This window comes from Artibeus jamaicensis, unplaced genomic scaffold, assembly GCF_021234435.1.
Source record: "Artibeus jamaicensis isolate MK-2021 breed Jamaican fruit bat unplaced genomic scaffold, CSHL_Jam_final contig_1803, whole genome shotgun sequence".
In the NCBI taxonomy this organism is placed as follows: domain Eukaryota; kingdom Metazoa; phylum Chordata; class Mammalia; order Chiroptera; family Phyllostomidae; genus Artibeus; species Artibeus jamaicensis.
Genome location: NW_026521356.1, coordinates 4279504 through 4306545, shown reverse-complemented (window position 1 = coordinate 4306545; position 27042 = coordinate 4279504). Strand labels below are relative to the sequence as shown.

Sequence of the window (27042 nt, the reverse complement as noted above, 5' to 3'; positions counted from 1 at the left end):
GGTCGTTTCCTACAGTGCTAATTTCAAGTACCTCTAACACATTCACCTTAATTACTGCTTACAGATACCTCCAGAATATAATAAACTTGATGAGCCATTATGGGCACTTCTAAAATATAATAAACTTGATTAAAGGTATCAGAAATATCTTTCTGACTCTATACTTGAAACCCTGTGTTTACATAAAATAGCATTTAATACGCAATCTGTCCAAAGCAGATGGCTCCTTTTCCCCGCCTTGCCTACTTCTGTTTCTCTAAAACATTTCCCGTCAAGTAAAAGACGTCTTTCCCTGATTCCTTCAGCACAGAGTCTTAATTTGGCCGTGGGCGGAGAAGAGATGGTGGTAGAACACAGGAGTAAGAGGAAAGGTAGAGTGAAGGGGAATGTGGAGCCCGGAGCCCCACCTCCCACCCCCACAGTGCACACAAAGCTGGGTCACCCCATCTGGGAGTCTGCCTCCCCCAGTCACCCCCAGTCACCCTCAGTCCGGAGAATCTGTCTGAGCCTCGCAGGCCCTGCTGCCCCAAAGATGAGTGGCAATGCGGGAATGTACTGAAAAGTTGGCCTGTGATCTCGACATTAGGAGATTACTTAGGGAGAAACAACAGGACTGCTTGAGCTGCTACAGCAGGACCCCTCCCTTCTCTGTTCAGTCTTTTGAGAACAATGAAAGTGTTCCACCTCACCCTTATTATTAAACCTCACACAGGATGTCACACTTCAAATCAATTGGCAAGCTCTGCCCCCAAAGTGAATCAGCCCTTGCTCATCGAGGAAACTGTTTAGTTTACACATTTTGAAAAACCCATCTTGCTTAGACATGGGTAATAAGAGAATCTAAGATTGATTGGAGGGATTTCTACTTTATAACGTCACCCATTAAGGAAGGGAAGCATCCTATACTCACATCCCCTAGACAAGAGAACATGGAAAAGTCCCAGGAAGGTAGAGTTTGTGTCTACAGGAAGTGGCTCTGCAGAAGCTAACACCCCATTGTCCTGCAACAGTAGCAAACAATTGCTGGGTGCTTACTGTGTAACAAGCATAGAATTGACCAAGTTAGTCCTCATAACAATCCTGTAAGTGAAGTGCTCTCCATATCACCCTCATCTTAAAAATGGGGAAACTGAGGCTGGGGGCCGGGGATCAAGTAACTTGCTCAAGGTCTCGTATCTACCAAGTTGCGGAGCAAGGCTTTGAGCTCAGGCAGCCTGGCTCCAGACTCCACGTGCCTCACGACCAAAGTCGGCCACAGTCGTGGCCTCTAGTTTATCACCGACTTGCGTGGGAGCTGGCCTCACACAAAACCACACAGCGAGCAAAATGTGATCACTTGTACTTCATCCTTTTATCTCACCTCTGTTCCAGGGAGACAGGAAGGAAACGAGAGAGAGGGAGAGGAAGGGGAAGCTTTGTCATGATCATCGTTTTAATTCATTAACTTGAGTTTGAAAATCTTCCAGAGACGGCTAGCTGCCCACCCAAATTCATGCTTGCTTTTCTGTAGTGTAGGGTTGCTTCTGGGAACTGCCTGGCCAAGGTTTCCTAACCTTCCTCAGATCTGGGTGGGGTTGTGTGACCAGTTCTCTCCAATAAAATGTGAGCAGTAGTAATATAGGTCACTTCTGGAACTATACAGTGAACAGGTAGGTGTGCCTTTTTCCCATTTTGCTTTCTGGGTGCAAAAGACTCCAAGCCCTGGAGAACAGAGAATCCCCAGGACGACAGTGGTCCAAGTCCCTAAACGACTTAGTGGGAGGCTGCCCACCAACCAGAAACACTGCACTGAGTAACTGCGTGAGTAAGAAAGAAACTTCTACTGCGCTAACCACAGAAATTTGGGGTTTGTACATTACGGCAGCTAGTATTACCCTAATATTAAAGCAGAAAACCAGTGACTGTTCAGGAGGTCCCCACCCCACTTCTCCTGTTCCAGTTCTCTATTGCTGCATAACGCACTATCCGCATTTGTTTAACACAACCAACGTATCAGGCTCCCAGACCCCGGGGGTCAGGAGCTCAGATGGGGCACGACGGGGATGATTCAGATCTACCCCACAGTGTCTGGGCCGCAGCTGGAACGGCTCAAAGCCTGGGGTAAGGCCGGGCAGGGGGCTAACATGGGCACCTTGGTTCCCGTGTCTGGCACTTGATGCTGGATGACGTTGGGACCACAGGGGGGCGCTGTCGGCCAGAACATCTGCGTGCAGCCTCTTCCCATGTTCTCTCCGCTCCTCGTGGTGACTGGGTTCCAAGGGCATCCCCAAAAGCCCGGGTGGAAGCCGTTATCACCTTTTTTTAAATGAAATGTTATTTTGAAGATTTTTATTTATCTTTAGAGAGAGGGGAAGGGAGGAAGAAAGAGTGAGAGAAACATTGATGTGCAAGAGAAACATCAATCAGTTGTCTCTTGCATACCCTCCAACCAGATACCTGGCCCGCAGCTCAGGCATGTGCCCTGACTGGGAATCAAACCAGTGATCTTTCATTTCACAGACTGGTGCTCAATCCACTGAGCCACACCATCCAGGGCAGCTGTATCACCTTTGATGAAGGGTATAGCGTCTTTTCTCCTGGAGTCACATAGATTGAAGGGTAGGAAACACAGACACCATCTTACAACATGAGGAGTGTCAAGCTACCTTGTAAGACCATGTGGGATGGGTGATCTTGTTGTAATCATTTTGGAAAACAATCTGCGACATTTTCTTTGCATATTTCTCTCTCTTTCCTTGTCTTCATGCCCTGTGCTTCCTCTCCTTGTCATTTTTCTTTCCCACTTCCTAACTCTTTCTAACATTCCTCAGCTCAGTTCAATTAACAATGGTTGAGTATATGCAATGAGGCATGTGTCAGATCCACAGATAAAGGCAACACCATACTTCCTTTTCTGCATCCTGCCATCTTTCCCTGGGGTATGGCCATTCCAGCTTAGAGACCACAGCTAGACTGCAATGAATGCTGCATTTGGGGACACATAGATGCAAGCTCACAGCCCTGGCTTTAGTTTCTTGCACTGCCAGTCACTAATAGAGTTTCATTCCTTCATTAAAAATGTCAGGAATTCAATAGAAAACAACACATAACCCTTAAGAAGCTCATGGTAAGGAGACTTTGGGCAATCCAGTAGTCTCAGTTTTCTCCTAGGGAAGTAGGGATATCTTAAAGGTTGGTAGTGAGGATTAAATAAGATAATATGAAAAAAAATACATGGTAGGTACTCAAAATTGGTACCTACTAATTCACTGTAGGACTATTTGCGATAGCAAAAGACTGGAAAGAACTGAACTGATTATCAATATGGGACTGATGGAAGAAACAATGGTACATCTATACACTGGAGTAATACACACCTAGAAAGAGGGAGGAAGAACATACGCATACACTGCTATGGAATTATCTCTAGGATATATGTGAAATAAAATGAGCGAGCTGTGGGAGTGGGGTAGGGGTGGGGGTGAGTTGGTGAAGCACAAGGGATTCCTTTTAGGGCCTTGAAACTATTCTCTGTGAGAGTATAATGCAGGACACTACACATTTAGCAAAACTTGTAAAACTTTACATTAGGAAGAGTGAACTTTAATGTACATAAATTTAAAAAATCATTTAGGAGGTCAAGAGATCCAGACAGTGCAGATTTTGAAAAAAGAGCGGAACTGTATGGAACGATCTCTCTGGAGGTGCTGGAGGAAAAGGGTGCTGACCTAAGTAACTCAGGAACAGAGCTGAAAACCAAAGGCAAAAACCTGCACGTGAGAAGTCTCCTCTAGTTGTTGAAGTTGTTTCCCGAGGGTGTGTGGGTTCATTGCAAAGCCACTCTACATGTCTACTGTTAAGCAAATGTATGGCTGATGGTGAGAGCCAGATGTCTCGTTGGAGTGAAAGATTATAGCTAAGCAAGGGGACAGGGGGTGCGAGCTAGGGTGGGAAATGACTAGAATGATCCAGGTGCCAGGTGCATTAGAGTTGTGAGACATCAGTATGCATACATTCAGATTACACATCGAAATAGATAGCTGTGTGTATGCGTGTGTTATTACATACATACAATATACATGCATACATATAGAGGGGTTAGGATTCATTCACACATATTTTTCCTGCTTTGTCAGCTCAGAGAGCCTAGAAGCAATGACAGTTAATTGGCCACCAGCATGTCCAGTGCCCAGATTTTTGTTTCTAACACCATTTTCCAATGAAAGGAACCAAGGATCCTTGGAGAAATGTCTGATTCTCAGTCTAAAACATCTTGTGCCAGAAAGTAAGCAAGTGCTCAATAAAACACATGATGGGAATTGTGTCATGGGACAGTGTAGCTAAAGTGGGAACAATCTGAGTAATAAAATAAATAAAGTGGTATTGGGTTATAACTCAAAGTATAAAATAAGTACCCACAAGTCCATATTTATATAAGTAAGTGGCTCAATAAATAAATGGGGGAGAAGAGACAAATCTGTGCAGAAGAATTTCAAATAATTTATACAGATAACCTGCCTTAAGGAAGTACAGCAAAACTCCCCACTCCTTAAGTGTGGACAGTGCATAATGACCGCCTTTCAAAGAGCATGCTGTGGGAAAGGGGGGAAAGAGGAACTTTACACACCTAAGATGCATAATGATCAAGATTAACATCAACAGTGACAATTCCTGTTGACGGCTTGGACCCTTCATATGATCTGATGAGAATGGCATTTTTACCTTCGTGGTCTTCCTCCCCAAGATCTGCAACCCAGTCTGATAATAATGAAAAGCATCAGAGATATTCCAATTAAGTATTTTATTTTACAAAATATGGGGCCAGTACTCCTAGTCATTAAAAACAATAAAAGTCTGAGAACCTATCACAGGCAAGAAGAGCCTAAGGAGCCTAAGATAGTGTCAGGATGGCTTCTCAGCACAGTTGTTCCCCGGACAGAACACTAAGGTGAGGTGCAGGCACTGACAGACACCCATCCCAGCTTAGGGGGACGTCTGTCTGAGGGTGTAGTTATAGCACTTGCCAATTTTCCTCAATCTTCCTCACCCTTCGTGACACCACAAAGGGTAATTCTTGACCTGACAGTGCCACACGGACAACAAGCTCCAGGCTGGGGTTGCAGCCGCCATTAAGAAACTAAGTTCTGGGAACAGACTTTGTTGGCACCCTTACCCCACCACTGAATTTTTACTTTGGGAAGATTTCTCAACCTTTCTGGGCCTCTTTTCTTATCACCTGTAAAGAATTGATAGGAATTATCATTGTAACCCTTACCACCATATTGTTGATAAGGGGCAAGCAAATAAGATAGAGTATGTTGGGAGACAGGTCTGGTACCTTAGCGCTTAGATCTCGGTAAATGTCAGCCTTTGACTAATGTACTTTGTATGATTTATTTAGTATATGTATTTTCTCCCGACAGAAAATTTTTAAAAAACCTGTTAACCAGGTATTAGAAAATTGAAATGACAAAAGTGGGCGAGTTCTCACAGAAGTCCTCACTACAGGGAGCAGCTACCACACTATGTTGGAGACTCAAATGAAGAAGTTTGAGTTTTTTGTTTCTTTTCTAAATTAATAGCTTTACTGCAGATAATTTACATACCATAACGTTCATCCACTGGAAGTGGAAGAATGTTTCAATGACTTTTTAGTAAATGTGTACAACTGTGCAATCATAACTACAATCCAGTTTTAGAAAATTTCTAACACCTTCCAAAATTTTCCCAAGCCTCTTTGCATTCCATCCTTGTTCCGACACATAGCCCCAAGTGACTGATTTCTGCCTGGATAGATTTGCCGAGAATTAATTTCATTTAAAAGAAAATACACTAGTAAAAGGTCAGGCAAAATAGATGCTATTTAGGAACAGACTTAACTTTTTAAAATTATAACAACTTTATTTTATTTTTTAGAAGACATTATTTATTTTTAGAGAGTGAAAGGGAGGAGTAAGAGGGGAGAAACCAAACAATTTATGGTTGCCTCTCCAAGGCCCCCTGCTGGGGACCTGGCTGGCAACCCAGGCAGGTGCTCTGACTGGGAATCGAACCGTGACCCTTTGGTTTGAAGGCCGTCACTCAATCCAGTGAGCCACACCAGCCAGGGCAATAACAAGTTTTAAGTTGTTTAAAAGTTGGTTATAGTTTTACGGAAATCATCATGAAGCAAAATGTAACAAAAAAAAAAGATGAGAAGAGTTTCCATTTTAGGGCGGATAGGACTGGGGACAAGGTTCTAGAAAAGGAGAGCAGAGTGTGACCCCGGGGTCAGCAGACCTCGTCCGCCCCTGCCTCCACCTGAGGCTAGTGAGCGGCTCACCAGCACGAGCCCCGCGGCGCCCCTTCTCGCGCAGGCGCAGGGACGTCGCCGGCGGGCCCGAGGTGGGCGGGGTGCGGAGCCAGAGCCAGAATTCGCGTCGATCGCGAGCGCAGAGCGATTGCTTCTGTCTGTTGTGTAGTTATGTTGTCAAACAAGCGAAGAGGCAGCGGGAACTGGGGTCGGGGCCTAGCTCGGTGCTGGTCGTAGTGGGCTATGGGGGAGCCCGGCTCCTTGGTTCCGAGAGACTGCCGCGGGGGCCGAAGCTGGTGCTTGCGGCGCGTGGGGATGGACGCCGAGTGGCTCCTGCTGGAGGATGGAAACGAGGTGAGCGAGAGGCCTCGAGGGGTGGGAGTTTGAAGAAGCTGGGCCTGGAGAGGTCCGAGGCGCCTGGGCCCGAGGGATTAGTGGAAAAGGGGGTGGGAGCGAGGAAAAGGAGAGAAAGGCGAAGGGCCTGCAGGACAAAATGGAGAAGTGCGAGCGGTTGTGGGGGAAAGGGCCCGGGGTGGGAGGTGTTTGGGGGAAGTGGGGACAGTGTGGGAGGAAAGATGGGCCTCCGGGGCGAGCTGGGGAGGCTGGGTGCTGGAGGGAGCCGGGTAGGGGACGTGAGGACCGGCCGGGGTTTCGAGGGGAAGGAGGCGTCTGGTCTGGGAGGGAAGTGGGCAGCCTCAGTTTGGGTCTCGCGGAGCCCAGCGGATCCCAGCCTCGGCGGAGAGCGAGAACTTTCTCGAGTTTATTTTGAAAATGGTTGCGAGTTTTGGGTCAAAAGACTCAAACTTTAATGTAAAAATGCCTTCCTTTCCAATTTTTGAGGAAAATGGGTATTGTGGGGTGGGCCACATTTCTCCTGTGAGTCTCGGTTATTGCTGAGTGGTATCCCCTGAGCTGGCTGGGGAGTAGGGATTCAGAAATATAGAGGCTGCTTATATTGTTTCCCAGTGCGGTCATAAATGCCAAAAAAAAAAAAAAACCAAGAGGAAAGGTGAGACGGTTTCTTTTGGGGGACGTTTGGAATGGGGGGTGGTTCCAGAGGAGGGTGATGGAAGAGAGAGGAGGGGGAGTTAAGAGTGCAGTCAGTTTGTGGAGAGCTGAATTAGGGACAGCTGGTTGTGGCAGGGAACCATTTGGGTTTGGGAAATAATTTGTATGAAAGATAAAGAAACATTTTATTATGTATGTATGTTTGACTAATATTTCCTGTAGACTATATAATCTCAATTCCGTTTCCCACGTGTGTACTGAGTACTTATATTGTTTAGTGTACCATAAGAAAGCCAGAAAAAGACCTCTGCCATCAACGAGTTTAGGCTTGAGTGGAAAAAAGAGGATTTTATACACAGTGAAGCCGTCTGAGAACATCAGGGCAGGCTGTATGATCAAGTGCCAAGATGTGGATTATTGAGTGCTAATTTAGAGCAGTGGTTCCTCAATTCAGAAGAGGGATTCGGGTCTAGCTTTAAATGTTGCTAGGTTAGATGAGATGGTTAAAAGGCTTACTTGTACGCTGTGATTTGAAGAACATCAGGAAGACACCTCTGCCCCCAAATCTCTTTGTCTCCAGGTGTTAGTACACAAAGTCTGCATTAGACATTCATTCTTTTAGTGAATGAGTACTTACCTTTCCTTGCACTTCCCTTTCCAAAATTATACACCTTTGGGAAGTTTCACAAATGAAGATAGTAACACCTGAATAATAGTAACCATGTTTTGTATAAGGTTTGCACTTTCACATAATTGCCTAGTCTGGGCCCTACACATATACCATATTCCCACACACAACCCTTTAATGTACTTAGAAGTCAAGTGTTAACTCACTCCTTCAGATTAAATTGCTGTGGATTAATTTATTACATCTGAATAGCTTGGTAACCCTATGAGTCTTGGTGGGAGGAGTGGAGGACAGAAAGAATTAAAACGTCTGCAACAAGAACTAAAAGGCTTGCTTTCCTGTACATATTTTAAACTGTTGGATAATTTTACTTGGAGAGAGACCCACAGAAGTCAGACTGAATGGTGAAGGCACGCAGGAGGATTGGCTTGTCTCTGTTCTATTGTGGTGGAGAGGTCTCTCAGGCCAGGCTGTGTGTAAGGTTGGGGGTCTTAGGAAGTACTTGGAGCATAGCCTGCAGTATGTATGAAGAGAGGCCTGAGTCAAAGCCAAGAGATGAAGTCTTACCTATTGGTACTGCTCCCAAACCATAGCACAAGCTGGTGGGCACATGATTTGAAAGGTGTGTTGATGTCATTTGATTATAACAACAGAGTAAGATCAGTTTCCTGCCTTCCCAGTTCACCTCAGTCTCAGATTTCACAGATAAAATAATAAAACACGGTTCCTCTCATTTCACTGTAGGGAATACTGTAGTAAATTGTCTGTCTGAATGTGTGTCTTTAAATCTCTTAAACCAGAGTGTTTTCTGAAAAAAAATATTGCAAATTGGCTAGTACCTAGCCCTATAAGTATTTAGGTCTTTGTTATAAATAGAACAACTTCCTGCCAAGATGGAGGCGTAGGTAGATATACTGTGCCTCTTCGCACAACCAAAAGAAGGACAACAACAAATTTAAAAGCAGGAAACAACTAGAACTGACAAAATCTAACTGTATGGAAGTCTAACAACTGAGAAGTTAAAGAAGAAACATTTATCCAGACCGGTAGGGGTAGAGACAGGCAGCCAGGTGCAGAGGACTCGTGGCAGTATGATTGGAGGACCGGGCAGGCAGCAGCTGGAAGAGCAGGGTGGGCGGTCCCACATTTGTGTGCAGATAAACAGGGAGGAACAACTGAGGAGTGAGACACGCCGTGCAACCCAGGGTTCCAGTGTGGGAAAAGAAATCCTCAAAATTTCTGACTGAAAAAACCTGGAGGGTTGAGGTGGCGGAAGAATCTTCCAGCCTCATAGGAGAACTCACAGGGTCCTAGAATGTGCACAAACCAACCCACCCAGGAATCAGTACCAGAAGGGCCCAGTTATGCTTGTGGGTAGCAGGGGTAGTGACTGAAAGTCAGTAGAGAGCAGAGCAAGCAGCATTGTTCTCCCTTGACCCCCTCCCCCATATACAGTGCCAAAACGCAGTGAGGTGGCTTGCCCCACTGTGGTGAACACCTGTTTCCACCCCTTACTACTTAACAGGCATGCCGAGACAAAAAAAAAAAAATGGCCCAAATGAAAGAATGGATCAAAGTTCCAGAAAAAATACAACGAAGTGACGAAGAGATAGCCAACCTATCAGATGCAGAGTTCAAAACACTGGTATCAGGATGCTCACAGAATTGGTTCAACTTGGTTGCAAAATAGAGGAAAAAAATGAAGGCTATGAAAAGTGAAATAAAGGAAAATGTAAAGTGAACCAACAGTGACAGGAAGGAAACCAGTACTTAATTCAACTTCTTTCCTCAGAAGGAAGAAATAAACATTCAACCATAACAGAATGGAGAAACAGGAATTCAAAAATATCAGGAGAGGCTTAGGAACCTCCAGGACAACTTTAAACATTTCAACATCTGAATCATAGGGGTACCAGAAGGATAAGAGGAAGAACAAGAAATAGAAAACTTATTTACAGACATAAAGAAGGAGAACTTCTCCAGTCTGGCAAAGGAAATAGACTTCCAGGAAGTCCAGCAAGCTTAGAGAGTCCCAAAGAAGTTGGACCCAAGGAAGCACACACCAAAGCACATTATAATTATATTTCCCAAGATTAAAGAGAAGGAGAGAATCTTAAAAGCAGCAAGAGGAAAGCAGTTACCTACAGAGGAGTTCCCATTAGACTATCAGCTGATTTCTCAAAAGAAACTTTACAGGCTAGAAGGGACTGGAAAGTATTTCAAGTCATGAAAGGCAAAGACCTATGTCCAAGACTGCTCTATCCAGCAAAACTTTAATTTAGAATGGAAGGGCAGATAAAGTGCTTCCTAGATAAGGTCAAGTTCAAGAAGTTTGTCATCACCAAGCCCTTATTATATAAAATCTTAAAGGGACTTATCTAAAAAAAAGATCAAAACTATGAACAATAAAATGACAACAGACTTACAACTATTAACAACTGAACCTAAAAAAAAAAGCAAACAACTAGAATAGGAACAGAACCACAGAAATGGAGATCACATGAAGGGTTATCAGTGGGACAGTGGGAGGGGGAGGATGGGGGAAAAGCTACAGGGAATAAGTAGCATAAATGATCTACAAAATAGACACGGAGAGGTTAAGTATAGTATAGGGAACGGAGAAACCAAAGAACTTACATGTATGACCCATGGACATGAACTAAAGGGGGAGAATTTGGGTGGAAGGCAGTGTGCAAGGGAGGAGGGGAATAAAGGGGGAAAAGTGGGACAGCTGATTATAATAGTATAATCAATAAAATATATCTTTAAAAAAGTATTTAGGCCTCTGGGAAAAGCCATAGTATTTTCATTTCCCCCTTTTTTCTTCTCATGTGTTTGGCTTACATGAAACTGCACTAAGAGGGTTGGAAAAAGGGAAAGGATACTTCTAGAATATTTGCTGGTCTTTTGGGAAACAGTTGGTGTCATTTCCAGGAGGAAAGGGTTAGGATTAGTGAAGGCGTGTAAGGACAAGATTATCTTGTAAGGACAGGACAGTGGTCATGAACTGACACCAGTGATGTCAGTTCAGTAAGCTCAGAGCCTTGCAAAGTTGTTGTACAGAAAATGGAAATAACTCCAACCTATGAGTTGGTGGTTTGTTAGCACTCAGTTCCCATGGGAAATTTTGTTTTGTGTTAACAAGTGATGCTGGGATATCCAGATCACTGCAGACCTTTAGCCATGGTTCACTGATATAAATTTTAGGACCAAACAGTGAAGGGAAGGACAAAAAAAGAGTTTGTCCTTCCTTTTCTAGATCCAGAGTCTATAGGAGACAGTTTCAGAAAAAGGCACTCATCTCCCTTTTCTGTACTGTTTTTCCCAGGACACTCCCAATGGCAGTCTGGCTGTCTCCCCCCAAGTATTAAAATGGAGTGTAGAATACTTTCTCTATTAGAAATAAAGCTATCTAAATGGAAATTTCTGCTGAATATGGATAACAGATACATCCTTAAATAGTCCATTTTTAAAGGATATATATGTATATTCAGAAGAACTTCCATAGTTAATGGAATTTTGGGCAAACTGTCAAAGAACTGAAAAACTTTGGACTTAGGGTTTTGGTAGAGGTGGTCACCACAGAATTTTAAAGGCAAACAAATCAGATTGTGAACGGTCCTGGTTACTTGCTGCTCCATTGTTCCCAGTGGTAATGACCCAGTTTCCAACTTTTGGCCTCAAAAAGACCTGTCTTGGAAACTGGGAGGACTGATAAGCAGTATCTGCATTCATTCACAGATGTTTACTGAGCACCATGCCAGGTACAAAAATACAGCAGCACACAAGACGGATAAGGCTCCTGCTAATGAAATTTATGTGCTGGTGTGAAGGAGACAGAAATAAGCAAGCAAGTTAGTTTTGGCTTGTGAAAAGTGTGTGCTAGTAATAGAAAGAATGCAGTGGGGTAGGACAGGGGAGTAGAGAGCAGGTGGCAATTTCAGATAGGGTCATCAGGATAGGCCTCAGGGGAGATAAAACTTGAAAGATGAGAAGGAGCCCATGTAACCGTGAGAGGAGAGTGTTCTAAGCAAACAGGTGAAAAGACCTTCAGGTAGCAGTGGGTATTTATGATAATAGCACGAGATAAGACTAAAGAGCAGAGGGGTTTTGGACGTTCATGGCCTTATAAGATATGAGAGGCAGCTTGGATCATTGGAGAATTTTAAGGAAAGAGAAATGATCTGATTTAAAGTTTTTACATTACCACTCCAGTTGCTGTGTGAAGAATAAAGTGTAAGGGGACCAGCACAGGAGCAAAAAGAGCACAACTGGTGGAAGCCAGGTTGTTTTCCCCCCAAGGACATGTTTGTTAATTTTAGAGGAAGAGTAGGGTAGGGAGGTGGTGGAGGGAAGAGAGAAAAAGAGAGAAAGAAACATCAATGTCAGAGAGAAACATTGATCAGTTGCCTCTTGTATGCACCCTGACCAGGGATCAAACCTACAACATAGGTATGTGCCCTGACCAGGAATTGAACATGTGACCCTTCAGTATACAAGACGATGCTCCAACATACTGAGCTACCCACCCAGGATGAAAGCCAGGTCGTTTTGACTGTGGTAGTGACCATAGAGATAGAAGTGAAGAGATTTAGGACATACTAAATTAGAGACAGTAGAATTTGTTGGTGATTTTTAAAAAGATTTTATTTATTCATTTTAGAGAGGGTCAGGGAGGGAGAAAGAGGGAAAGAAACATCAATGTGTGGTTGCCTCTCACACACCCCTCCACTGGGGACCTGGTCTGAAATCCAGGCATTTGCCCTGACTGGGAATTAAACTGATGACCCCTTGGTTCTCAGGCCGGCACTCAATCCACTGAACCACAGCAGCCAGGGCTGAATTTGCTGATGATTTGAAAATGGGTTGTGGGACAGAAGAATCAAAGATGGCTCCTGAGTTTTGGGCTAAGCAGATGGTTGGATGGTAGTGTCAGTTACTGAGATGAAAGTCTATAGAGGAAGAATAGATCAGGGCAAGGAGAATCATGTGGTCTTTGAGGGACTGAGGAGGAGAGGGATGATCCTGAAAGATTTTCAAAAGGAGCGAAGAGGGCAGCTTTTAGAAGACCACAGATATTTGACATAATGTTCCCAGGTAAGGTTGTGGTATGGGTTGTGGTATGTGGTATTAAAGAGGTGGCTTGTGCACTCAGAAGAACAAGGAAGTAACACTAAGATTTGGACCTCAGGAGAATTTCATTTTCTTCATTGACAAGGTTATTATCAACTAGACGAGTCCATCAGGAAAGTATGATAGATGTGAATCTGCTTCTTTGCGACCTTTTCCAGGGGCCCTCATGCTATCCTTGTGGATGAGATGGAAAATAGGGACACAGTGCAGACTCTGTTTGAATTTACAACTGGTTAAAGGGTGTATCCAGAACGTATGGTAGAATGTTTACTAGGCTTTCCTGAGAGCTTTGCCTTTGGCTACGTCCTCTTTCAGTCTTGTATCTATGTCTTGAATGAAGGTACAAAGGCCATCATATGACTTTGGTGGGTGACTCAAAGTTGGAAAAAGTAATGAGTATGTCTGATGGCAGATTAAAAATTCATAAGGGTCTTGATAAGCTCATGTAATAGGCTGAACTAACAAGATGAAATTTAATAGGAAGGTCTTGCACTTGAATCCAAATTTACCAACTATCAAGTATATGGGGCAGAAGACACATGAGTTAGCATAGCAATTCTTGGGGGAGGGTCAGGCCACGAAATTTAATCATTCCTAAGCCTGAGGATACATTGGCAGTATGATAGAACTGCTGTGAAAGCAAATGCAATTTATATGCTCCAGTGATAATATTTAGAACTAGAAAAGTGATACTTGGTTTCAACTGTGTAACAGATTAAGTTTATTTTTCCTACTATAGCCTTGAGGATAGCAAAGACCCATTAGGATAGTGAAGAGACTCAAACCTATGCCATGAGAGGTAGGTTAAAGTAACTGGGAACATAAGGTCAATAAAAGGGAAGACTTGGTATACACTGTAGCACCCATGTGGGAGAGGAATTGGAGATTTTCTGATGATGTCATGGCAGAGCCAGGGCCAGTAGATGGAATTTATAGTGAAAAAGATGCCAAGTCAGAGCCATTAAAAAATTGGACAAACTATCTTGTGTAGAGGCCATGGTTCTTGGCATTGTTTAAGACGAGTTGATGAGGGTGTACAGAAAGAATTCTTCCACCTCATTACTTTTCAGGTCCTACCAACCCTGACATTCCATGAGTAAATCCATTCAGCTGTCTATTCTTGTCATAGCTTCTTGCCTTTTTCTACCTGGTAGCACCCCTGGAAGCTGAAAGAGGAGACTGCCAATGAGCTGCATGGGTTTCATGGGAATCTGGTTTCATAAGTCAGATAACATAAGTCAGGTATAACATGCATATACCACTGGCTGACAAGACTGTAAACCTTTTTATCAGCACAATGGCTGATGGTGTCCCTTGCATTGCTGTTGTCTTCCTAGGTGACTTTAGGACGAGGACTTGGTGTTACATACCAGCTGGTATCAAAAACCTGCCCTTTGATGATTTCCCGAAACCACTGTGTTTTGAAGCAGAACACTGAGGGCCAGTGGACAATTACGGACAACAAGGTACAGGAATCCATAGACGCCTAATGATTTTTATTGAGTTTTTGTTTATTTTTAAACTGCTTTTTGTGGGTATATAGGTAATACATGTACACAATTTAAAGATTCAAAGATACATTGTCTCACCTAACCACCCAGTTGTCTTCCCAAGAGACGGCCACTTGTGCATGCTACCAGAGATTGGATTATGTCAAAGCAATTTCAGAGGACTTGAAGTTAGTTACTCTGGGAACACCTGAATTATGGCAGTAGTTCTTACTCCAGGAACTAGACTAAGTTACTGGGGAGGATTGGCCCTTTGTAACTTGAAGGTCCAGGAACCCTGGGAATCTGGTGAAGATTCTGGAGCACATCTGTGGTTCGGGGCATGGGGAGGAGGGAGGAGCCAAGCTTACTGCACCTCGTTCCTCCTCCTCCCCACTCCTGTCAATCAGAGCAAACCATCTTCCTTAAACCTGTTTTATGTATTGGTGTTCTGAGGATCATTTTCTTTTAAAAAAGAGCTTTTCCGCTTTAAAATTTTGAAAAGCATGAATACTAAGGAACGCGAAATAGTGTATAAAGCCTAGAAATTAGTGCCTAAAGTACAGATGTACAAGCACCCAGGAATACAGTGAAAGTAAAGACTATGAGATAAGAGTAATTCTAATGTAGGCATTTAAGGATTAAATATAAAGTAAATATAAAATGTCTTCAGACATTGTTTTAAACTGCTCTGGTTGGAAGGATTTTAAAGATAACTGTTAGAAGGAAGTATATTAAAATGGTTGAGATGAATTTCTACATGTGGAGAGGGTTACTCCCACACCACCGAGCAATGCTTGGGACAGCAGCTGGATGTCCTACCATTCTGACACTATCTACCTGGAGATAGCATCAGATCCCACAAGTAAAGGACTTAATCCTGCAAGACCACCCTCCACTTCAGACCCTGATATCACGCAAGCCCAGGTTAACACCCGTGCTTCTGATCAACCAGCCACCTATAGGGGTTCCAAGGACCCCTTCCTTAGACTTCAGATGCCAGTTGCAAGTCCAGGTTATTACTTGTACTTCTGATCAACTGGCTGTAAATCAGAGGTTCCCATGACCACCTACCCCTTTGGATTCAATTAATTTGCTAGAGGGACTCACAGAACTCAAGGAAACACTGACTTACATTTTCCAGTTTATTATGAAAGGATAGGAGGGCTTCTGGTCAAGGTGGCGGAATGCATAAATTTAGTACTCGCATACTCCCACAACCACATCAAAATTATGACTGTATTAGAACAGCCATTATTCAGAACCATCCGAGGTCTAGCTGAATGGAAGTCCTACAACTAAGGATATACAGAAGAAGTCATAGCAAAACTGATAAAAGGGACTATGGAACAGGCTGATCCCACACCCACATGTGGTAATTTAAAGTCAGGAGGTATCTCTCAGCTGCAGAGGTCCCCCGTGAGGAGTGAGGGGTCCCAGCCCACACCAGTCCCCCCAGCACAGGGTTCCAGTGCTAGGAAGAAAAGTCCCCATAACTTCTGGTGGTGAAAACCGTTGGGGATTGTGGTGAGTCCCAGGCAGTTCCTTTTAAAGGGCCCACACACAGACTTTCTTGGACTTGCACTCTTGGAGCTCCAGCACTGGGACAGTAGCTTGAAAGGCACCAGGGATACATGGGGAAGAACTGAGTTCAGTTTCCTGATGTCTGGTAATGGTAAGAGCTGGAAGGGCAGCTTTCTCCCAAACAAAAGTGTGGGCAGAGGCCATTGTTCCCTTTTTAGCCCTTCCCCAACAGAGCTTGTAGGTAGGACCTATATGTGAGTCTCTATCAACTTGGCTATCAGTGTTTGCTCCACCTTGGTGATTCTGAGGGCCTGCTCCACCAATTTGCAGGCCCACCCAAGCTGTTCCAGTGGCTTTTCCATACGAATGGCCTGTCTTGGCTCATGCTTCAGATTTTTCAAGCATCTGGCCTTTCCATGCCCTGAACCTCTCACTAGGTGGCCCAGGCTTGGCAGTAGTGGCAGCCAGCCTTGATTTGCAACTTGGCCTTTTCTGGGCATTTCCAACCCCAGTACAAGTAGCATTGATCTGCAGGTTGCTTTGGTGGCCCCTGGCAGAACACAGATAGTGGCTGACCTTGATCTACACCTCTTGGGAGGCTCAAGAGCCAGTGTATTTGGTGGACAGCTTCAGATCACATCAAAACACCATGCAACCACCTCCACAAATGACACACTGAAGGGGTAGACTCAGTGGGCGCAAGAAGCCCACTGAAGTAAGTCTTGTTCTGTGCTGTGGGCCCCTGTACAACTGATCCTCCACAGTGGTCTCAGCCAGTCCTTGCTGCTTGGCCTGGGAGTAAATCCCTCCCATTGACGTGCCAACAGCAATCAAGGCTCAACTAAGAAGAGTGTGTACACAGCGCACACAGCGGGACACACCTAGAGTGCTCAGCTCGGGTGATCAGAAAGGCTCTGCCACTGGGCCCTTCAGGACACCTATGACATACGGCCACTCTACCAAGACCAGGGGACATAGAAGCTCCACCTAATACATAGAAACAAACACAAGGAGGCTGCCAAAATGAGGAGACAAAAACATGGCCCAAATGAAAGAAGAGGACAAAAATACCAGAGAAAGAACTAGACAAAATGGACATAAGCAGTCTATTAGATGCAGAGTTCAAAACACTGGTTATAAGGATGCTCAATGGACTTAGGGGAAAAGTAGATGAACTTAGAACTTCAACAGCATAAAAAAAGGCCATGGAAACCATAAAAAAGAATCAGTCAGAAACGAAGGCTACAGTAACAGAAATGAAGAATAATTTACAAGGAATCAACAGTAGAGTACATAAAGCCAAGAATCAAAACAGTAATTTGGAATATAAGGGAGCAAAAAACACCCAATCAGAACAGCAAAAAGAAGAAAGAATCCAAGAAAATGAGGATGGTGTAAGGAGCCTCTGGGACAGCCTCAAGCACACCAACATTTGCATTGTGGGGGTGCCTGAAGGTGAAGAGAGAGAGCAAGAAATTGAAAACCGCCCTGGCTGTTGTACTCAGTGGATTGAGCGCGGGCCTTCGAACCACACGATCACAGTTCAATTCCCAGTCAGGCACATGCCTGGGTTGCAGGCCAGTTCCCAGCAGGGGACTCACAAGAGGCAACCATACATTGATATTTCTCTCCTTCTCTCCTTCTCTTCCTCTCTAAGGATAAATAAATAAAATCTTAAAAAGAGAAAAAGAAATTAAAAATTTATTTGAACAAATAATGACAGCTTCTTTAACCTCGTGAAGGAAATACATGTACAAGTCTAGGAAGCATGGAGAATCCCCCAAAAAGTGAACCTGAAGAAGCCCATGCCAAGACACATCATAATTAAAAATGCCAAAGGTTGCCTTGACTGGCGTGGCTCAGTGGATTGAGTGCTGGCCTGCAAATGGAAGGGTTGCCAGTTTGATTCCCAGTCAGGGCACATGCCTGGGTTGTGGGCCAGGACCGCAGTGGTGTGGGGGCGTGCATGAGAGGCAACCACACACCAGTGTTTCTCCCCATCTCTTCTTCCCTTCTCTCTAAAAAGAAATAAAATCTTAAAAAAAAATAAATAAATAAATAAGCCAAAGGTTGAAGACAGAGAGAGAATCTTAAGAGCAGCAAGAGAAAAGCAATTAGTTATCTACAAGGGAGCTCCCATAAGACTGTCAGCTGATTTCTCAACAGAAACTTTGCAGGACAGAAAGGATTGACAAATACTGAAAGTGATGAAAAGCAAGGACCTACAACCAGAATAACTCCACCCAGCAAAGCTATCATTCAGGATTGAATGACATATAAAGAGCTTCCCAGACAAGGGAAGGCTAAAGGAGTTAATCACCACTGAACTAGTATTACATGAAATGTTAAAAGGGTCTTCTTCTTTTTTAAAAAGGATAGGATTTTATTTATTTATTTTTAGAGAGAAGGGAAGGGATGGAGAAAAAGAGAGAGAGAAACATTGATTGTGGTTGTCTCTCACATCTGCAGCTGGGGGCCTGGCTTGCTACCCAGGCATGTGACCTGTCCGGGAATCAAACGGAAGACCTTTCGGTTTGCAGGGTGATGCCCAGTCCACTGAGCCACACCAGTCAGGACTAAAGGGTCCTCTTTAAGAAGAAGGGGGGGGAAAGATACAAAATATAAGCAATAAAATGTCAGTAAATATATATCTATTAGCAATTGAATCTAAAAAACCAAATAAACAAACAAACAGAAACACTTATAGAATGTTTTGATGGTTGCCAGATGGGAGAGGGGTTAGGGGATGGGTAAAAAAGGTAAAGGGATTAAGAAGTATAGATTGGCTGTTACAGAATAGTCATGGAGATTTAAATACAGCAGAGGGAATATAGTCAGTAATATTCTGATAACTGTGTATGGTGTCATATGGGTACAAGATTTATTGGGATGATTACTTAGTAAGTTATGTAATGTCTAATCATTGGGGTATACACCTGAAACTAATACGAAAATGTCAGCTGTAATTGAAAAAATTAAAACTAATTTTAAATTTAAAAGAATGCGATAAGGAATGCAGATGAACATCCAGTTGGAAGAGATGTTTAGGGCAAGGCATGTGGAAGTGGGTGTGGAATTTCACACCCTGTCTAGGCGACACTCTCCCAGCACTTCCATGTGTTCAGCAACCCAGAAGCTCCCAGAACCTGTCCTTTTCTTGGTTTTAATGGAGACTTTGTTACAGAGGCATGATTAATTAAGTGTGGCCATTGTGATGAATTCAGCCTGCAGCCCTTCCACTCCCAAGAGATGGAGGGGTGGGACTTAACAGTTCAGCCCCTCTAGCAACCAGCCCTCACTTTTAGGTGACCTAGAGACATTCCCAAAGTCATCTCATTACTGTAACAAAAGACACAGTGCTCTCTGTCACTACTTAGGAAATTTCGAGAGTTTTCAAAGCTCTGTGCTAGAAATTAGGATGCAGTCCAAATATATGCTTCTTGTCATAATTCACAATATCACAGGTATCCTGCAGGTCTGCCCAGCAGTCTCATTTTTCATGCATAAAACTTGTAGATTTAAGCTCTTGGAGAAAGTACTTTCTTACACTAAGATTAAGTTGTGTTGGCACTGTGTTGAAGGAGTGGCCAAGTTAACTGGTTCAGTACTCTTGGCAAGGCCCTGTGAGAAAAGAAATTGGCACTGAAAGGGGGACCTTACAGATGATGTAGTTTAACCCCTTCTGGGAACAGATGAACCTGAGGCCCGAAGAGATAAACTGACTTGCTCAGGGCCTTCCACATAACAGACTGGTTGAGTGAGTGAGTAAGCCAGGGCTAAAGCTCACAAGTCTCTACTGTACCCCATTGTCAAATACCAAAGGACCCATGTCAAAGCTCACAAGTCTCTACTGTACCCCCATGTCAAATACCAAATACAAAAGGACACAAGCAGTTTGCTATGCTGGCTGCGTGCTTTAAAAACAATTAATTATGCATACTTAAGGCATACTTGTAAAGTTTTAAAGCCCCAGCAATAGCTCACATCAAAACACCTTAGGGAAGGATGTTTTCCTCATCAGAGTTAGCTGTTTAGTGCTGAGGTTACAGTATTACAGAGGTGCATTGCCTGCCGCTTCTTTCTTTGATTATGTGCAATGTAGATGTGTTCCATTTATGGGATAGCAGATTTTGAGAGTTTGGGAAGCCACTGGCTGACTGATTTTAGTGTTCCTTGAACGTCAACCTCAGGGACACAGAGGCAGCTGGTGCCAGCAACAGATCCTGGCAGTGCTCCCCAGGTCGCTCCCCAGTGTTTGCCTGGCACCTTTCTTCTAGGGCTGCTGTCGCGAGACTCCTCTTTCAGGTCTCAGGCAGAGAAGATAGAGAAAAGGTAGGCACCTGATTGTTCCGAGTCTTTCTGGTTTGAGCCTCTTAGCTTTGATTCAGTTTGTGAGATGACTGAATTTTGAGAGAAGCTATGGCTGAATTATTTTGATGGAGCAACTATTCTTACAGGTAAGCTGCTCCCTTCACTGTTTTCCCCTTAGCAGATGCTCCTTTTTCTCTCTGGCATGATGCCTTACCAGCCTTCTCCTGATGAAGGATTTGAATTTCAGGTGCAGGATATTATTGTTATGGTCTCATCTGAAGTCATTTGCCAAGTCGTTTTAAAGGTGGATATTACTAATAACTCAAAACTCAGAACTACATTACTTCTTTTAAAAAATTTTTTTATTTATTAGAGGGGAAGGGAAGGAGGGAGAGAAACATCAATGTATGGTTGCCTCTCATGTGTCCCCAACTGGGGACCTGGCTTGCAACCCAGGCATGTGCCCTGACTGGGAATTAAGCCAATAACCCTTTGGTTCACAGGCCTGTACTCAGTCCACTGAACTACACCAGGCAGGGCCATTCCTTCTTCAAAGATGGTCTCTCTTACATGCTGCAGAGGCCAGAAAGAGAAAGCTTAAGGACAAATACAAAAAATGCAACAAATGCAATTTTGGTTTAAAATTGAGTTAGAAAACAACCCCAACCTTGGAGGACTGCTTATTTGGTACACAAATGTGTGGATGGGGCCTGGCCAGGTGGCTCAGTGAGTTGGAGCATTGTTCTATGCACCAAAAGGTTGCGGGTTCCATCCCCGGTCGGGGCACATCTCTAGGTTGAGGTTTCAGTCCCCAGTCAGGGCATGTACAGAAGGCAACTGACCTATGTTTCTCTCTCACACTGATGTCTCTTTCTTTCTCTCTTCCCTCCGCCCTTCTCCCTTCCTCTTTCTTTAAAATCAGTTTTAAAAAATACATGAAGATGGCTGTAGTTGTGTAGATTTTGGTTGAGTAGCTCTCCAGATAGTTCATTCTATGTATTAGTATCCAGTTGTTTTAGAAAATCTGTTGTTTCAAAGTCACAATCTGAAATGCTTTGGTGTCCTAGAGGCTCAGCAGATCATTTGAGCCTTTCTCACTGTTCCCCTCCTATCACACTGCTATGCACCTGGTACTTGGTGACTCCCGCCTTCGTCCTCCTGCAGGCTCTGATGTCGAATGTCTCTGGTGAGTTAAACTATGTGAACAAACCTTGGTGCTTGGGGCAGTTCAGCTTCTGGTCTTTCAGCAGCTAGAGCAGTGGTTCTCAACCCAGTTTACAGTTTTTTTGCCCTTACCTGGGGTATTTTTAAAGCATACTGATGGTGGCTTTGGCTGGGAAGTTCATCTGGTTAGAGCATCATCCGAATATGCCAAGGTTGCAGGTTCAGTCCCCATTAGGGCACATACAAAAACAATCGATGAATGCATGAATGAGTGGAACAACAGATGGATGTTTCTCTCTCCCTCCCTGCCACGATACTCCCTCCCCTTCTCCCCCTTCCCCCCCTCTTTAAAATCAATAAATTAGAAGGTTTTTTTGAAAAAAAGAAAGGCTTGAACAGAGTTTGATTTATTTAAACCATTGTATTTGAGACCATGTTCTGGCCAGTATTTGATGGTTCTTACACAGCCATGCTGTTCTCATCCTTCTCTGTAGTCACCTTGTAAACAGACCTGACTCAGGCTGCGGTCTAATTCATACCACTAGGTGTCACCAGGAAGTGATGAATGGGTAAACACAGAAGGACCCTAGGATAAAATGTGATGGGAAAAACTTGAGAGCTTATTTTTCATATATAAAGGGCCCTGAAGGAGGCAAGTTGGTGCAGAGAATCTAGTGGGCAGCTGCAGTATATCTTAAAAGTTTGCCCCAGCTTTCCTCTATTCTCTCTAGTCTTGGGCAGCTTCCATAACCTTCTTCCTTTATTTATCTAACCTTGTTTTTGCCTTAGACATCTTTCTGAAATATCTGTACCTTGGCATTAGGTGGCCTTCTGTGTCATATTACTTTTCCTGAAAATCTTTTCCTGTGTATAATTAATTCTCATATAAAATTGTTTTCAAATAAATTCTCCCATCCTCTATCCCCCTCCTTTGTATTTTCCCACGCATTGTCAGCAGAACTGATCACTCCTCATACATAGTTCCTCGGGCTGAATCTGAATAGAATGGTTGGGAGAAATTTAGTCAGATAAGCCAGGATAGGCCCATGGCATTGGGTTAAAGCCAGTCTTTCTGTAAATTGCTCTCTCTATATATACATGTATATCTGTGCTCGGCTTTTTCTACCTCTCCCCACTCTAGCCGAATGATATAAAACCAGAAACAAGGGCCCAATACCAAAACAGAGCTGAGCTCCAATCTCTGCTCCCCTTCAGCCTCCGTGCCTTGTGGTCAAGCCCCCAGGCTTTGTATTTGGGTTGACCAGGTAATTTTTGTAGCTAAAAGTAGGTATTTACAGTTACCAACATAAACATAAGTCTTAGTAACAATTCAGCCATGAGCTTCATCTCTGGTAAGTCCTAAAGGTAAGTCCTTGATATGGGTTAAAACAACCACTTGTTTCTTTAGACTCTAAATTCTGCATTTGTTTCAAGTGTTTTAGAGCCCACCATCCCCATTTAGCATCTCTTAGCTAACCCAGCCCCACATACTAATCCATTGTGTTTATAGGCGGTGCTGTATAGCCCACATTTGCATATATGTACCCTCATGTTTTGCTTCCCAAAGCTGCTAAAAGTTGCTTTCATGTCTTTCAATTTTGTACTCAGTATATTTACCTTGAAAGATGCTGAGCATAGAATTGAAGTGATTGTTGATAAATTGAACCAGAACATAATAATAGTAGAAAACACTTAATATGATGCTTACTATGTGCCAAGCACTTTTCTAAGTACATTACTTTGTACATATGTGATTTTGTTAAATCCACACAAACACCATGAGGGAGAGACTATTATTATTTTCTGTCTTAGAGATGTGGTAACTGGGGCATAGAGAGGTTAAGAAACTTGTCCACAGTCACACAGCTATTAAGTGATGGAGCCAGATTACAGTCAGGCAGTCTGACTCCAGGCTCTATGATGTTAACCTCTAAACTATGATTCAATTCAAACCATAAGGTAAATATTTATTAAGCATTTATTATATGTGAACCACTGTATTAAATGTTTTTACATGTGTTTTCTCATTTATTCCTCACAGGAATCATTGAGGTAGATACTGTACTATCCCTGTTTTACAGACAGAAGTGGGGCACAGAGAGGGTGAATAATTGCTGACGGCCATGTAACAATAAGCCCAAGGTAGTGCAGCAGGTTAAGAACCCAAGTCTGTCTGAGTCCAGAGCTCCAGCTCTTAACTACTATGTCCTGTTGCCCATGGACCGCTGCTATGACCCGGGTCAGGTCCCACCTGCAGTTTGACCCCAGGAGAAGTATTGGTACTCTCTTTAGTGGTTCGTGTGTACTGGAAAGGGCTCCGCTCATTCGCCAATGTGCTCAGGGGCACATCCAGAGCCAGTGGTTGCCTGGCTTTTCTGGTCATGCCAACCTTTGGACCTCATCATCAGATGCCATTTTCTTTACTAATAGCAGTGTTTTTCAGTCCTGGCCATTGCTTCCAGTTTAGGTCAATAAGAGCTATTAAATTTTTGTTTCTTTCAGTGCTACTGCATTTAATTGAGTAATTCATCCACCGGTAATAAGGTGATTCCTGCTTGTTATATAGGCAGTTCTCTGTGGAGGCATGAATGTGAAATATAGCTAAAAAGCCAAATGCTGTTTGAAGAATGCTGTTTCTAAGGATGGTGGTTTATGAACCTTTCTTTTCTATTTGTTCTCAAGGGTTTTCCTTTTGAAAAGGCAGAAGGTTTTGCAGCAGCAGGGGAGACATTCCATTAAGAGGAGGAAAATTATGAAGCTTCGTTTTTCTTTCCCTTTTTCCAGAGTTTGAATGGTGTTTGGCTGAACAAAGTACGTCTCCAACCTTTAGAGGTCTATTCTATCCATAAGGGAGACCACATCCAGCTTGGGGTGGCTCTGGACAATAAGGAGAATGCAGAATATGAATATGAAGTTACTGAAGAAGACTGGGAGAAGATACATCCTTATCTGGCCTCGATAAGTGACCAGTTGATGGAAAAAAATAAGGGCTTGAGAACTAAAAGGAAATGTAGTTTGGATGAATTAGAAGCTCCTGAAGCTGAAGGCCCCTCACATTTGAAATCCAAAATAAATAGAATGTCTTGTGAACCTGGTCAACCACTGAAGACACACGGGAAAGGTGAAGTGGCCAGCCAACCCTCTGAATACCTGGAACCTAAGCTGACTTCTCTTCAGCCAGGTGAGCACACCACAGGGCCTCATGATTACTCGGGCCCCACCGAAGTCCTGGAGCTTCAGCAAAAGGAGCAGAAAGTCTCAGACCCATTAGTATCTCAGAGCAGGTTAGAGCTCATCAAGGTGACCATGTCTAGGATTCTGAAGCTCAAAACACAGATGCAGGAAAAACAGGAAGCCGTTCTGAATGAGAAAAAGCAGACCCAAAAAGAGGACTCTAAGAATATTGTGCAAATGGAGCAGGAATTGCAGGACTTACAGTCACAGCTCTGGGCAGAGCAGGCCCAGCAGCAGGCCCGAGTGGAGCAGCTGGAGAAGACTTTCCAGGAGGAGCAGCAGTATCTCCAGGTACCACCCAGGAGGGAAGGACAGGAGGGCTGCTCGGGTGGGCAGGCCCTTTGTGAACCTGTGGCCAAGGCTCTGTTTCTGGGTCAGGGACCAAATGCTGAGCGTGAGGGTTGGGAGATGGAATGGGAACAGAAAACTTTGAGGTAAGAGAAGGGGTTGAATCAAAGGTTAAGGCTTCATCATGATGATCAGATCAAGAACCAAAGGTGGGGTGCCGAGATGGGCTAAGGTGACAGGCAGTGCCAGGCCCGGGATGTAACTGATCTCAGGATGTAAAGTTGAGGCATCTCAGGACAGGTAAATTCAGTGAGAGGTTGGATGAAGGTCAAGATGCCACAGAACCACAGCACACTCCATTTAAACCAGTAGTTGCCCTCAGTTACTTTTCTTTGCTCTGTGGTCCAAGTCAAATCACTTCGCCGCAAGGCAGGTACAGGTCACCTAGTTACTCTGTCCTTGATGTGCCTGGCAACTTGTTAGCTCTGTAGCTAACCTAAGAAGTGAGAGGCTACAAAGACAGAAAATGCTTCTCTTTCTATCCTGAGCAGCCGGCATGGGCGGGGACAGGTACAGCATGACGTTATAAGCCACCTTCCATGGTACCTGTAGTGGGAAGGTACAGTAATGACTCTCTTAGCTGTGCCAAGATAAGGCCAGATGTGTCCCCATCCCTGAGTCATCTCCATAGATGATAAGCTGTTGTACGAAGTTCCAGTCTGATCCGGGTTCTTACTTAAAATGTCAGTTCCCACTTGGCAAGAGCCACGTGTTTTACTCCCACCTATTTGCTCAGGCAGGTATTGAATGTCAAGAATTCCCCACTGTTGACTTAAAGCAGTGATTTTCAACCTTTTTCATTTCATGGCACACATAAGCTAATGACTAAAATTCTGTGGCACACCAAAAAATTTTTTTGCCAATCTAACAAAAAAATAGGTATAATTTTGATTCATTCACACTAGATGGCTATTGTTGTATTGGCTGTTACCATTTTTTTACTTGACAGTCTAAGGGAAAGAGGTCAGTGCCCCGAGTAAATAGGCAGGTGTTGCTTGTTTTATAATTCTTGCAGCTCAACAGTGTGCCAGGGCTCACCTGTTTAAAATTGCTGACTTAGAACTAAGATGGGCCAATTAGGATCGAAGTGAGTAAACTTATCTTTTGTTTACTTTATTCAGAGTAATGAACAACCAGTAGTGTTTGCTTATTTCTGAAAAATTTATAAATTTCAGAGATTAAATAGACCTTTCTGAGGGGATACACTGCTTACGTGTACCTTTTTGATTCCCTTATCTAGCCGGGGCTAGTTCTTGAAATTAATACAGGGAGGTCATCTCTGCATTTTTGTTGCCACCTTTCCCAAAGCAGTTAGTGTCTGGTGTGTTCAAGGACAAGAGTTACTGTTAATTAATATTTGTGGCTGCTTTGGGCATGCTTCAAAGTATAGCTGTAAAATCTTTTCCCTTACCACCTAAATGGTAAAGAAAGGCAGAAAGGACTGGTTTAGAAAGTTTCTCCAGGTATGAGAGGGTCATTTATAAGTGACTCATAGTATCCTGTCCTTTATTTATTGGCTGCATTTCCCTCTGCCACCAAGCCCTAGGAATTCATCCTGTCCTGATGACTTGTTCAGAAGCTCGTTAACCCTTGCTGCTTTGCACAGGTCCTTTTTTTTTTTTTTTTGTTAGCACACATTGCCTGATACTATACTTGGGTTCAGGTGGTTATAAAGATGCATAATATATGTATTATACCCATAAAATCATCCTAACAGTTTTAAGTCAATATATTTAAATTAGAGAACAATTTCAAGTTGACATACTTGTATTAAATGGGTAGATAATTCTTAATTCTTAAAGTAAGGAGGGAAGGGCCCAGAGCTTCTTTTTTTTTTTTTTAAGATTTTATTTATTTATTTTTAGAGAGGAAAGGAAGGAGAGAAATAGTGTGTGGTTGCCCCTCGTGAGTCCCCTGCTGGGAACTGGCCTACA

At 43.5% G+C, this 27042-nt stretch overlaps 1 protein-coding gene across 2 annotated transcripts in view; it reads left to right on the top strand.

Annotated features, from left to right (window-relative positions):
* The first annotated feature begins 6402 nt into the window (after window positions 1–6402).
* RNF8 (ring finger protein 8) overlaps window positions 6403–27042 on the top strand; it is a 36891-nt gene continuing 16251 nt past the window's right edge. The window contains exons 1-3 of one of the 2 annotated variants that reach the window (XM_037146215.2): window positions 6403–6625; window positions 14378–14506; window positions 24311–25051. In XM_037146215.2, the coding sequence (XP_037002110.2) occupies window positions 6515–6625; window positions 14378–14506; window positions 24311–25051 (981 nt within the window). In that variant the 5' untranslated portion in view covers window positions 6403–6514. The remainder of the gene's footprint in view (window positions 6626–14377; window positions 14507–24310; window positions 25052–27042) is intronic. The other variant, XM_037146214.2, reaches the window with a different exon arrangement.